Source organism: Montipora foliosa, chromosome 11, assembly GCF_036669935.1.
Source record: "Montipora foliosa isolate CH-2021 chromosome 11, ASM3666993v2, whole genome shotgun sequence".
Classification (NCBI taxonomy): Eukaryota; Metazoa; Cnidaria; class Anthozoa; order Scleractinia; family Acroporidae; genus Montipora; species Montipora foliosa.
Genome location: NC_090879.1, coordinates 1,514,349 through 1,526,793, shown reverse-complemented (window position 1 = coordinate 1,526,793; position 12,445 = coordinate 1,514,349). Strand labels below are relative to the sequence as shown.

Below are 12,445 nucleotides of genomic sequence, written 5' to 3'. Positions count from 1 at the left end.
ACACTAGGGACTGTTCACATGGTGTAAGGAAGATCCAAGAGGCTCGTCGGGCTTTACACTCAAGGAGATGTACTTCATCCTCAAAACGATAGAATCGTCCTAGTTGACATAATTTTGAGATGTTAAGAAGATCTTACTACCTTTTGAGCTGCTTTCACTCAGAAGGTCCATGTCCCAGAGACAAGAGAAAAAAACCATAGGGTGTTCATCAACTTCGTTCTACCAATTATGGATCATAACCCCAAGGGAATTTTCTCCATGTTAAAGAAAAACGAAAAACTGTTTCGTGCTCTAAGGCCCTTTTTAAACGTCGCATTTTACATGTGCCGAATCTAAGGCAAAAGAGAAAAATATATTGTTTTCGCTCCTTTGCATTAGATTCGGCACATGTATAATGCGATGTTTAAAACGGGCCTTACATATTCCTGGCGCAAGGATCTTTCTTCATACATGTAAATAACACCTTACTTTCCAACGGCTTATCCTATGGAATCCACATTGTGTCATGGATATTTACTTAAGACAATTTCCGATGTTTTCACATCACAAAACAAAACAAGGAACTGTCACATCGCAAACCGAAACAAGGGACTTTTTGTAAGGTCGTCAGGCAACCTACCTTTAGGGCACGATTCACACCCTTTCTTCCCTTTTAGAAATGGAAACGCGTATTATTTATTAAAATAGAACAACCTTTTCATTATCATCTGCTGCCGTGATGGATGTATTTAAAAGCTTCAACAGCAACACGTCCGAAAAATCTTCCATGAACGCAGAGTTCTCAGAACACCTGTAAAATTAGGAGATACGAGATAGAGATTAAACGGTCAGTTCAGGTAAGTGCATTCCGACCTAACAATGATAGGCGGTGACAAGGTCATATTCCTTTCTCTCTAAGGATCCCAAAGGTCCTACAAGCAAGTGATTACACCGTCATTGAGAACAGTAGGTTGGGGCGAGACGTTTTCCGAGTTCCGTCCCTCTATTAATGCCAACTTCTTGTTTCTCAATCCTTTGGAAGTCGTCTCAGACGAAAATTCGGCAAACCGTGAGGTGATGGAGCAGGGCTTGGAACGCTACCGACATTATCAAGCCCCCATATCAAGCCCCCTACAATGTCAAGCCTCTCATATCAAGCCTCCCCCCCCCCCCCCTCCATATCAGGCCCCCCATATCAAGCCCTTGATATTAGATCGTCAATATAAAGCCATGACACACCATATCAGTCCCCGACCAACCATATCAAGCCCCTGATATTCGATCGTCAATGTGACTTCATGACACACCATATCAGGCCCCGGCCTACGATATATTAGATCGTCGATATGAAGTCATGAAACACTATATCAGGCCTCGACGTACGATATCAGATCCCTGTTATGAAATTGTCATTTATAAAGCCATGACACACCCGGGACACACCACATGAGGCCCCGACCTATGATATCAAACCCCTGGTATGGACTATTAGACCGTTAATATGATGCCACGACCCACCATATCAGGCCCCCTACCTTGTTAATGTAACCAATTTTTTAGCTGGTAGTTGTTTTTTTACATTAATTTGTCTAAACGAAGGTTAAACAGCCCTTTAGCTAAATTTCAAAATAATATCTCAACATTTAACATCTCTTTAAATGATCGCTGAGTTCTCAAGCGAAAGTTTATTTGTTTATTTTCTTCGTCTTCTGTCCATTGTTATTGTCGGGGAATAGCGACATGGTATTCTTTACTTAAGTCCCCGGCGCCGTGGAGCAGTTGACGGAGGTGCAAATAGTTAAAACCAGCTGCAGGAATCCATCGAAAGCCAAAATGTTTTGCGCAAGAAAATGTGGTAAGAACTGAACAACCAGCGTGTCGGTAACGAACTAAATGCAGTTACGTGAAAACTCGTAGCGTGACTTAATGACAGTCTCAGAGAGTCCATCTTGACAACTTCAATTTCGTTTACTAGTTCTTTTGTGCCTCGGTTGCACACCACCACAAAACAAATCGACAGCCACGTTGTTACTCTGATAGTGCATCACGTCATTTAAAGCAGTGGTCACCAAGTTAATTAGCTAGACCCCTAGACTGTACCACGATACTTGAAACTAACCGGTGTTTGAGCCACCCGTGTTTAATTTGGAACTATTGATGGGGGGATTTTATCAATGACATTAGTTCAGAGTTGATAAGTTTTCGAGCAATCGGGGCCTCATCTACGAACTTTCAGGTCCACTGAGATCTACCATGTGAATACCTCCCCCTCCCCCTCCCCCTCCCCCTCCCCCTCCGATCCACTGAGATCTACCATGTGAATACCTCCCCCTCCCCCTCCCCCTCCGGTCCACTGAGATCTACCATGTGAATACCTCCCCCTCCCCCCCCTCCCCCTCCCCCTCCGGTCCACTGAGATCTACCATGTGAATACCTGTCACGTTGTTACAAACTGAATATTATTAGCTGTAGCCAATAAATTTGAAGAAAACTTCACATTGGGTTGTAGAGTGAATATGTTTGTATTGGAGGCAAAACGTTAACTGGTACTCCCTTTTTGACAATTCCTGATTCAGAAAGCCTTGTAATAAAGTGTATAAGCCCTTGCTTTCTTTTCTTAGCTGTTGAATCTGTACATATTATCAATTTACAAGCAGTTATGCGGGTGTTGGAGATAGCACGTCCGCAGATCTAAATGATTTTAAGTAACTGTAAACTACACAACCTGCCGAAATAAATCTTTGATTCCAATAAAAGGACGACTGCCCATTTCCTTGCATCGCATCCTTCAGATAATGTAAACGAATTTTTGTTTTTTTCATGTGGCCCAGTGGATGCCGTTGACTTATTCACAGAGCCAAACGTTTTACACAGAGGATTTTGGATCGCTAATATGGGTCACTAGCAGAAACATGACACAAAAAAACGTTGTGTACTTGGACAAAGGATGACACGCATATTTGTCGTGATTTCTTTGCCACGGAGGCGGCAAATTTTGTGCGTCAAAATTGAAACTTTTAATGTGATTAATATCACGAAATCTATCGCTTTACGCTCTTTCTTGCATAACATTGATTGTCAAATTCAGCGGTATTACAGCTAGATTTCACAATCAATCTTACGCACTTTGAAGTGTAATTTCATCAAATCAATCACACAAACCTGGAACTTACAATTTCCACGTAAAAATATTACGTCATCTTCATGTCTTACAAAATCACGGCAAATATAAGGTCATATAAGTACTCTTTCCCCAACATTCAAAAATGTAAAAATGCTGTTATTACAATTTAAAATTGTAAAAATGCTGCTTTGTCATGTAAAAAAGAAAAACGAAACTTAATTGTCAAAACACGACTGGACACTTACAGACGCTGGCAAATCTTTCCACAAAAAGTGGAAGGTACTCAAGAAATGCGAACCTTATAACAACATTAGCAAGAAATGTAACTTCTGCCTTTATGATAAATTTAGTATTATCCGCAAGAAGCATCTTTGCAGTCTCAACAAACGAAACGAATTAGCGATTTCATGCCCCAAAGAAATAGATCACAGATAGTGTTCAGAAACTTTAGATAATCCAACGCAGTAATAAACACCTGAGCAACCGTACATTTATATAAAACGGCCAACACTTAAATTTGCTGGTCAGTCGTCGTAGTGTGGTCATTGTTCGCCCATACGAAACAGAGCCGTGGCAATAAAACGATTAGTCAATCTTGAAGTTCTGATCTCAAGTTGAACGCTTTTTGAAAATCCGTCCACTACAAGTATGCAAAATAAAATGTTGTGTCCCAGTCAGTTGCTAAGAAGATAAAGAATACGACCTCTATCTTTATAGGCGTCCCTCGTGCCAATTGTGACTCAGAATAAGGCATGATGGATGACGAATTGCTTGTCACACTCAGCAGTGTTTGCCTTGCGGTCACCAAAATCTGAATAATAAAGAATTCCGTAATCACCTCCTTTCGTTCTCCAAATCGGTTTTAATACTGAATGTGCAGTCTGTACTTTAGTTCTCATAGCTACATTTTGTGTGTAGCAGAGGTCACGCCGAGCGAAGTTGCGAGACGATATCTGATACGCCGTTAAAAAATAAAACAGCCGCTTTGACATTAAGAATTCATTTCCACTTTGTTGATCATCGAACTGTTCGTGACTTTTATTGACTGTACGGAGGGCAAACAGTGTTAAATATGACCGGGGAATCCTTCTGTTTGCAGGGGCCTGATGTGGTAGGTCGGAGCTTGATATTGGGGGTGTCATATCGTTGGTGACGTTCCAACCTTATATGATGGATGTGCGACCTAAAAGTGCTTCAGGTGTTTGAGGTTTGAAAATAGAACGTCAGGACTAGTGACGTTTGTATACGTGCAAATAACGTATTTGTACGCTTGAAATTTCCGCAGAAACCATTCAAATCAATGCCACTTGTCTTGTCAACAAAATACAATGTTGTTTGTTGAAGTTTTTTGGAATAAAAAAAAAGGCAGGACACCTGCGAGATCATCTTCGTTCGATCTCGCTGGAAAAAACAAGACGTTTTATAATCAAATCAAGTTTTAGTTTTTTTCCATTCCCGTCTCACTGTAGGTCAATTTTTGCGAAGTGTTGAGGAGTTGAAATGAAACAGTGCCAGAGAGGAGTCTTCGGCCTATAATTCTATAATTTTCAACCACTACGCCCATTTCGGTAGTGGAAAATTGCGCCTTTTGGTTTGCATGCACAATGATCGCTTCTTTCGGGGAAAAAGAATGAAAATTTCTGACGCAAATTGTAGTTAAGGCCACGCTTGCCTCTTCAGTCGAAAAATATGATATCCACAAAAAAACAAGGCCTGTTTATATTCTTTGTGATCGAATAACAGAAAGTTGTATCACGCAGTGATGCTGTGAATCCTTAGTTTGATCATGTACACTTGGGTGTGGTAGAAAACAATTTCTAAAGCTCAACAGAAGTTTGATCTCTAAAGTTCCAGAAGCTCTTAACAGTTTTGGGTTTCTTGGGATCCCACGACAAAATGGTACAGACAGGCTTTAATGTTTCTTTGTGTGTGTGTAGCGGGTGCCCCAGATCAGAGTCTAATACCGGAAATTACCTGCTTCATGTCTTCAACTGATAAGCGACAATTTGTTTAATTGAGTGCTATTAGATAGCAGTATGATTATGCATGCAGCTTGTTAAGAAGGATAACTATCAAGCAATCCGGTACTGAGTGTAAAACGCAGACTGCAGACTGCAGACCGGAGGTAAAATGCAGACTGAGGGTAAAATGCAGACTGTAGTCTACAGTCTGCGTTTCACACTGACCGTCAAGCAATCTCCCAAAAAGTTTCATGAAAGCCGAAGAATACTGCAATTTTTCATGAATTGATTAAAGGTCAACATGACCTAACATGACCTTCCATCAGGTTTTCTAAACAGAAATTTCCATGAGAGCTCCTCAATTCATACACCATTCAGAAAAAATATCACATCCGATAATAAACAGCTTTTGCTGGGGAGTTTCGGGTGAGAGCGCCCCTATATAGCAGCAATGAAAGGCGGCTGTATTCGCACGCTATCATAAATGCGTTGCATAATTTGATTGATTTGTTTCAAAAGTGAGCTTTTCATTGTTATGAAATACTAAACGATTCGTCTTTTTTACTCTGTCGAGTTAAATGCTCGCTATTTACTGCTTTTCTCCTCATGCATATAGTTTATTTTAACCCTTTTTCTTCCTGCCAGCTTGCAAATGGTGGGTCTCAAATAAAACAATTCCTTAGCAGCGCGGAGGATAAGTCAAGTAACAATACAATTCCCGCAGTCTATTGTTTATTGATGACAAAATGTATGCTTATTATAGGATAAACAGTGGGACTTATGTAAATCCTGGATAATATGTTCTAAATAATTGCACGCAACTTTCCACAAGTGCTTGCATAAGAAGCAACTCGCCTCAAATAACACCCGAACAAATGGCTGCCAAAAGTGACAAGAACATTTTTCTTTTGAAAATCTTGGTAGTCCTTTTCGCCGTGCTTTCCCTGGCTCTACTAATTGCGTTAATAGTGGTAGCCACAAAGGACAAAAGCGAAGAAGCAGCGAAGAACGGCGCCACCCCGAACGGAATTTATTCCTGCCCGGAGAATTCGCCATTGGAATCTACACCAGCGCGTTCTGCAGATCTCTTCAACGATTTGTCCAAGGACGAAATCATCGCCGTGCGGGATTTTGTCGTCAGTCAAGCTGATATGAACATCACACCCTTCGATAACGCGAAAATCAACGACAACTACATTTACTTGATCGAGTTACAACAGCCGACAAAAGACAAAGCGCTCGATTTCATCGATAACAACGGTCCGAAGCCAGAACGCTCTGCACGTGTTGTGATCTACATGGGAGGAAAAAATGATCCAGATGTACGAGAGTACTTAGTAAGCCCTACTAAAAACCCGAGTAAGATTGAAGAAACTTCGGGACCGGGACAAAAGTATCCGATTCCCTTCAACACGCGGTTCGCTGATGTCAAAGAGCTTACCATAATGGAGACAATGTTGCGCAACGTGACCAAGCACGCCTATCGTCTTCTTAATGAAAGTTATGATGGGTATACCTTCTGGGGTTGCGAGGACCGATGCTTGACTTGGGGACTTTCAGCTCCGAGCACATTCATAGCGAATAAGCGCAAACAATGGATTTGGATGATGAGAAAAATGATTGGATTCTACATCCACCCGGTCGGGTTTCAAGTTCTGCTGGACACGGGAGGAAATGATCCATCAAAATGGCGAGTGGAGAAAATTTACTACAGCAACAATACTTATGACACGGTGGAAGAACTCATGACAGCCTACGATGCCGGATCCAAGATGACTTTTCCTGCGCCTGAAGACAAGGGATTATTTTCCACCTATGAGCGGCGCGGGGAACCCCAACCAAAAAAGCCCCTGCGAAATCCCCGCATATTTGAACCCGACGGCAAACGGTACACCGTCAGCGACCATCATGTTGAATACATGGGTTGGAGTTTTGACTTCCGGTCACGCACTTCTTCCGGTATCCAGATCTTTGACATACGATTCAAAGGAGAGAGGATTGTTTACGAACTAAGCATTCAAGAGGCCGAGGCTTTCTACTCGGGTTGGAGTCCCAAACCGCTGTACACAAATTACCTTGACGCGGCTTGGAATATGGGTTCCATGACCTTTGAACTCGTGCGCGGTATTGATTGCCCAAACACAGCCACCTTCTTCGATGTGCTTCACTTTGTTGGGCGAAGTTACCCAGCGAAGTACAAGAATGCCATCTGTTTGTTTGAACAGGACATAGGAATTCCCCTGCGGAGACACTACGATACCGACTTCAATGGAGGATACAACTTCTACGGGGGAATGCCGGGTAGTGCATTGATCCTCCGTACAGCAGCTACAACTTACAACTACGATTATGTATTTGATTACATTTTCTATCCGAACGGCATCTTGGAGGTACGATCCTCGGCTAGCGGTTTCCCACAGGCGGCTTTCTACACCGTGGACGAAGAGCCATACGCAAATCAAATCCATGACATGTTGGCGGGAAGCATACACGATCACATTTTCAACTACAAAGTTGATATCGACATTCTGGGAACAAAACACTCGTACGAGACCGTTCAAGTCAAACTGCAGAATTTCACGAATCCGTGGTCCCCTGGTGACTACCACGTGCAGAAGATACTCGACAGAACCCTGCGCATGACCGAAAACGAGGCGGTATACCACTACGACTTCAACATCCCGACTCAGATGAACTTCTTCAACAAGAATAAGAAAAATAAGTATGGCGTGCATCGCGGCTACCGCGTACAGATCCGGGACATGATGAAGCAGATGTACCCTGAGACATGGCCAGTGGTAAGGGGGGCGGGGTGGTCTCTGAATCAAATGACCGTGACGAAGAGGAAAGAGACCGAAGAAAAGAGCTCCAGCATTTACAATCAGCAGGACATGGTCGATCCCGTTGTGGACTTCGCAAAGTACATCGATAACGAGAACATTGACAACGAGGACATGGTTGCCTGGGTAACCATGGGTATGATGCACATTCCGCACTCTGAGGATATCCCCAACACTGCCACACCCGGGAGCGTTGCTAGTTTTCAGCTCAAGCCCTACAACTACTTTGACGAGGACCCTTCCATGGGGTCCTCCGACGCGGTGCTGATTATGCCCACCGAAAATGGGCCCAAGATAAAGACTTTTGGAACTCCAACTTCACCAGAATGTACCCCTAAGGAGAAACCCATTGAGTTTTTTGGGCTCTATGGGGAGTACGACTAAACGATGGCATATCTTATCGGGTCTCAGAGTAAATTTTTGCGCAAACTGTAATTTGCAGTCTTTCATGTTTTATCCAATCTGATTTTCCTTCCTTGTTATAAGATGACAGAAACAAAATGATCTATTACATTTACTTTTTTTTTCTAGTGTTTCTTGTGTGAAGAGGGGCAATAAAAGGGGAATTCGAGTTAAGGCAACAAATAAAAGTAAACTACTCCAACAGAAAATTGTTGAGTATCAAGTTCAAGGACTACAACAAAGCTGATCCAACTTACAATTTATTTCATTTGATGTACAATCTTCTGGCTGGCCGAACCAACCTTGTAGTCAGGTTTTTGATGTGATATCGTAACACCAAAGAAACGGGTATGATGCACCTGTCACAACTGAACCCCATGGTAAAAGTCTTCAGGGAATTATTGACGCTCCAAAGAGTCTCTGGACCTTAGACCACCATCAATACTTAGTCACCAGCCAACCCCTCCCACTTTCAAAAATGGCGGCCGATTCATCAGCATCTACGCAACTTAAAATCTATTGGCCTATTTTAGAACAAGATTTCTTTTGATTTTTTGACGACGGAGGAAGCGTCCGCCATTTGCAAGGCTTACCAGCATCGAAAGAAATATATATTTTATTATGCCGCTATTATAAACGAGATAAACGAGCCATCTGAGAGAGAGTGGTTATGTCTAATATTAAATGAAAATGACGTTCGACTTTGTTTAACTAGTACTTACATATTAGACACCAAAGAGTCACTAAGATTGGCTAGGGACCAGGCCGCCCTCATCCTAACAATGAGCCGGTGATCTGTCATGGCTGACAGCACTTTGTTGGCGGTGTCTGCTACAAACAGAACGTCTTCTTTAAGGCAAGGGTACAAGACAAACACGCCCAGGGCACGGATTGCGGACGCCTGGAGTTAAACACAAAAAGAGACTGTTAGTAACCATTATAGACGAGCTAGAGTCTTAGACCTCCCCTCTCAACTGTAGAAACGACGAGAAGCAAATAATCCCACTTACGTCCGGGATTACAAGAAAATGAGATGAACGCTCAGTTTTTACATTTTTTATAAACTTCACAAAGTATCCATCAGTCTAAGCGTCAACTACGTATTTGCAACAACAAGCTCTCGCCTTATTTAAGTTAAGTTTTCTATGACTTTATTTACTTGGAGTAGAATAAGGGAAACGTTGATTGGTGGTATTTGTAGACGCAAGTGACGTCAAAAATCAGGAGAGGCGTAACAGGACACTTTGTGAAACCTGCATCAAGTCACAATATCGGAGTGCATCTTATCCTTTTAAGGACATTGCCTACTATTGCGCATTCCTTCTGCGCATCTCGAGATACTCGGATTTCCCATGGGTAGTGCTTATTAATACAGGGATATTTTTGCGCGGCTCAAAACCATGCGTAGAAAGCAGAACTTAGCAAGTACTCTTGGTATCCAAAAAGAAAACTGGGGGTAGCCATGCATTTTTCAGGGATAATTAAGCTTAAATTTGGGAAAAATGCTAATTAATCATCTTCGAAAAATGCGTGGTTACCCCCAATTTCCCTTTTTGGATTTCAATATCACTTGTTAAGATCTGCAAAAATACCTTTGAATTAGTAGGCACCGTCCTTAAGTGCTTGCTATTTGTTTATACTTTTTGGGGGTAAACGGTCTGCAGCACTTTGCTTTGCCATATAACAAGTTCTCCTTGAAGCATCCGTGGTTTTGAGTCAATGTGGGTTCAGGTTTGAGCATCACGTGAAAATTTCAACTGTTCATGTTCGGGGAGCGCGCGAGTTGGCTCAAATCTGGTAAGTTTATCATTTTATAGGTGATTTGTCGGGCCATCCTCGTCTACAGAAGCCCCCAGGCTGGCATCATTAAGCCGGAATGTGGGTAAAGGAGAGCGTTTGAAAGAAAACAAAGATTATCAGTAACTCTAGTTCACTGTCACGCGTTACCCTCGTAAAATAAGGACCTTGAACTTTACCTTTTTACCGACTGTTTTGTTCATAGCTTAAATATGAAACCATTTCAAACTGAAACATTTTTTCGTTTTCGCAGTGACTGTCAAAAGATAAGGACAACTTAGTCCTCCTCCCTGTATTTGTCACTCTTCTCAGTATTTTTTTTTTTTGTGGAGGAAGTTCAAGAAAGACTCGTAACTTCAAATAGCACTCCAAGGCGTCCCGCCCCAGTTACAGTTTCCGTAATATTGTATTACATAGGTGTCACATACATATGTTGCTTGTGATCATTTACTGGTTTTCAAATAATGGCTAGCCAATAACCTATCATATTAGGATTCAACCAACTCCTAACCACCCTTAACTGGGAGAGGCTATCATTTCGACGAAAGAAACGGAAAGCCTTAATGATGTATAAGACAATGAATGGACATGCCCAGATTATCTGCAACGTCTTTTTACTCAGTATTACTCTAATTACAACCTGAGAAACTCTGAGGGAAAACTGGCTTTGCCAAAACCGAGAACTAATTATTTAAAGCGAAGCTTCTCCTATAGCGGGGCCACATTATGGAATAACTTGCCCAATAGCTTAAAGAATGTTGGATCGGTTGATCAATTTAAGCGAAACCTGAAGAAGGTATCCAACATATCGGATTCCCACACAGCAATCATGTAAAGCAGTTGTAAATATAGTTTTAGTTTTTAACTTGTAAAGCTTAAACTGATGATTTTCCGTGTTTAAATAAAGCCTTACTGCTATTGCTACTGCTACTGCTACTGCTACTGCTACTGCTACTGCTACTGCTACTGCTACTGCTACTGCTACTGCTACTGCTACTGCTACTGCTACTGCTACTACTACTACTACTACTACTACTACTACTACTACTACTACTCCTACTCCTACTCCTACTCCTACTACCACCACCATTGCTGCTGCCCCCCCATCTTAATGAACGGTACTCGGGTGAAACAGGTTGCAACTACAAAATCACTTGGAATAACAACTGATGACAAACTCAGCTGGAATTGCACATTGAAAAACTAACCAAAAACATCGCTTCTGGAATCGGTGCCATGAAACGTGTTAGGCACCTGGTTCCTCCGGTGACCTTACATCTTATACACCAAGCTTTAATACAACCTCACTTTGACTACTGTAGTACTGTTTGGGGAACCTGTGGGGTTACTTCACAAGACAAGCTGCAAAAATTGCAGAATAGAGCAGCCCGCGTTTTAACCTTCTCTAATTATGACTTTAATGCTGGCCAATTGCTGGAAATCTTGGGGTGGAAAAACCTTGATCACCAGCGAAACATACAAAAGGCCACCATGGTATTCAAATTCCTACAAGGGTTAGCTGCGGACTATTTAGCATCAAAATTTTCTGAACGAAATACAAGCTACAATTTGAGGGACTCCGAGAACAAACTTAATGTTAGATTGCCACGCACAAATTATTTCAAAAATAGTTTTAGTTATAGTGGCGCCACACTGTGGAATCGCCTTCCTTATGAAGCTAGGTGCGCGGAATCCCTCAGGTCGTTCAAACGCGAAATCAGCAAAGCTCTATAAGGCAAGGCATTCACGGAAAGGAGCTTTTTAATATAGTGTAGTTTATGGTTATAGCTGAGTAGTTTTAGTTATGAATTGCCCGTGGTTAAATAAAGTTTCATTCAAGCTTCCGAACATCGCAGGGATGAATGACTTCGTCTCCAGTGTATTTAATCTTATAGCTTTAGTTCACAGTTCGACCACCACAAAGAAAAATACCTTGTGTTTTACTCACTTCTATGAACCGTTGCTTTCCTTACCAATGTTACACTCTTTTTTCAATAAGAATATATTTTATAGAATATCGAGAATGACAATTGCTGAAATAACGATACAATTTTGTGTTTTGAAATTGTGCAAATACAATACAATTATACGTTTTTAACTTAACCGTATAAAATAATTTCTTATTCTAAACGTAGTTGAAACAAAATCGGGTACTTTCGTTTCCATCACGGTGTTTCCGTGAGAAATGCATTTTTTAAAGCCAAAACGGGCAACTGCAACGAAAAGCGATGGAGTACGTTCAATGTAACGCGAGACAGATCACTTGTAAAACGGAAATGTCAGTTAAGAATAATACAAGAATATTTTCAGCGTAAAATCGGCAAAAAAGTAAGAATATGAAT

The 12,445-nt window shown here is 41.6% G+C and overlaps 1 protein-coding gene and 1 pseudogene across 1 annotated transcript in view; one reads left to right on the top strand and one right to left on the bottom strand.

Annotated features, from left to right (window-relative positions):
- Positions 1-12,445, bottom strand: part of LOC137974758 (HEAT repeat-containing protein 6-like) — a 48,488-nt gene that overhangs the window by 13,800 nt on the left and 22,243 nt on the right. Inside the window, exons 19-20 of the mRNA XM_068821731.1 lie at positions 9,029-9,207; positions 694-790 (exon numbers count right to left, since the gene is read on the bottom strand). Of these exons, the coding sequence (XP_068677832.1) occupies positions 694-790; positions 9,029-9,207 (276 nt within the window). The remainder of the gene's footprint in view (positions 1-693; positions 791-9,028; positions 9,208-12,445) is intronic.
- On the top strand, positions 4,886-9,000 carry LOC137974759 (diamine oxidase [copper-containing] pseudogene; annotated as a pseudogene).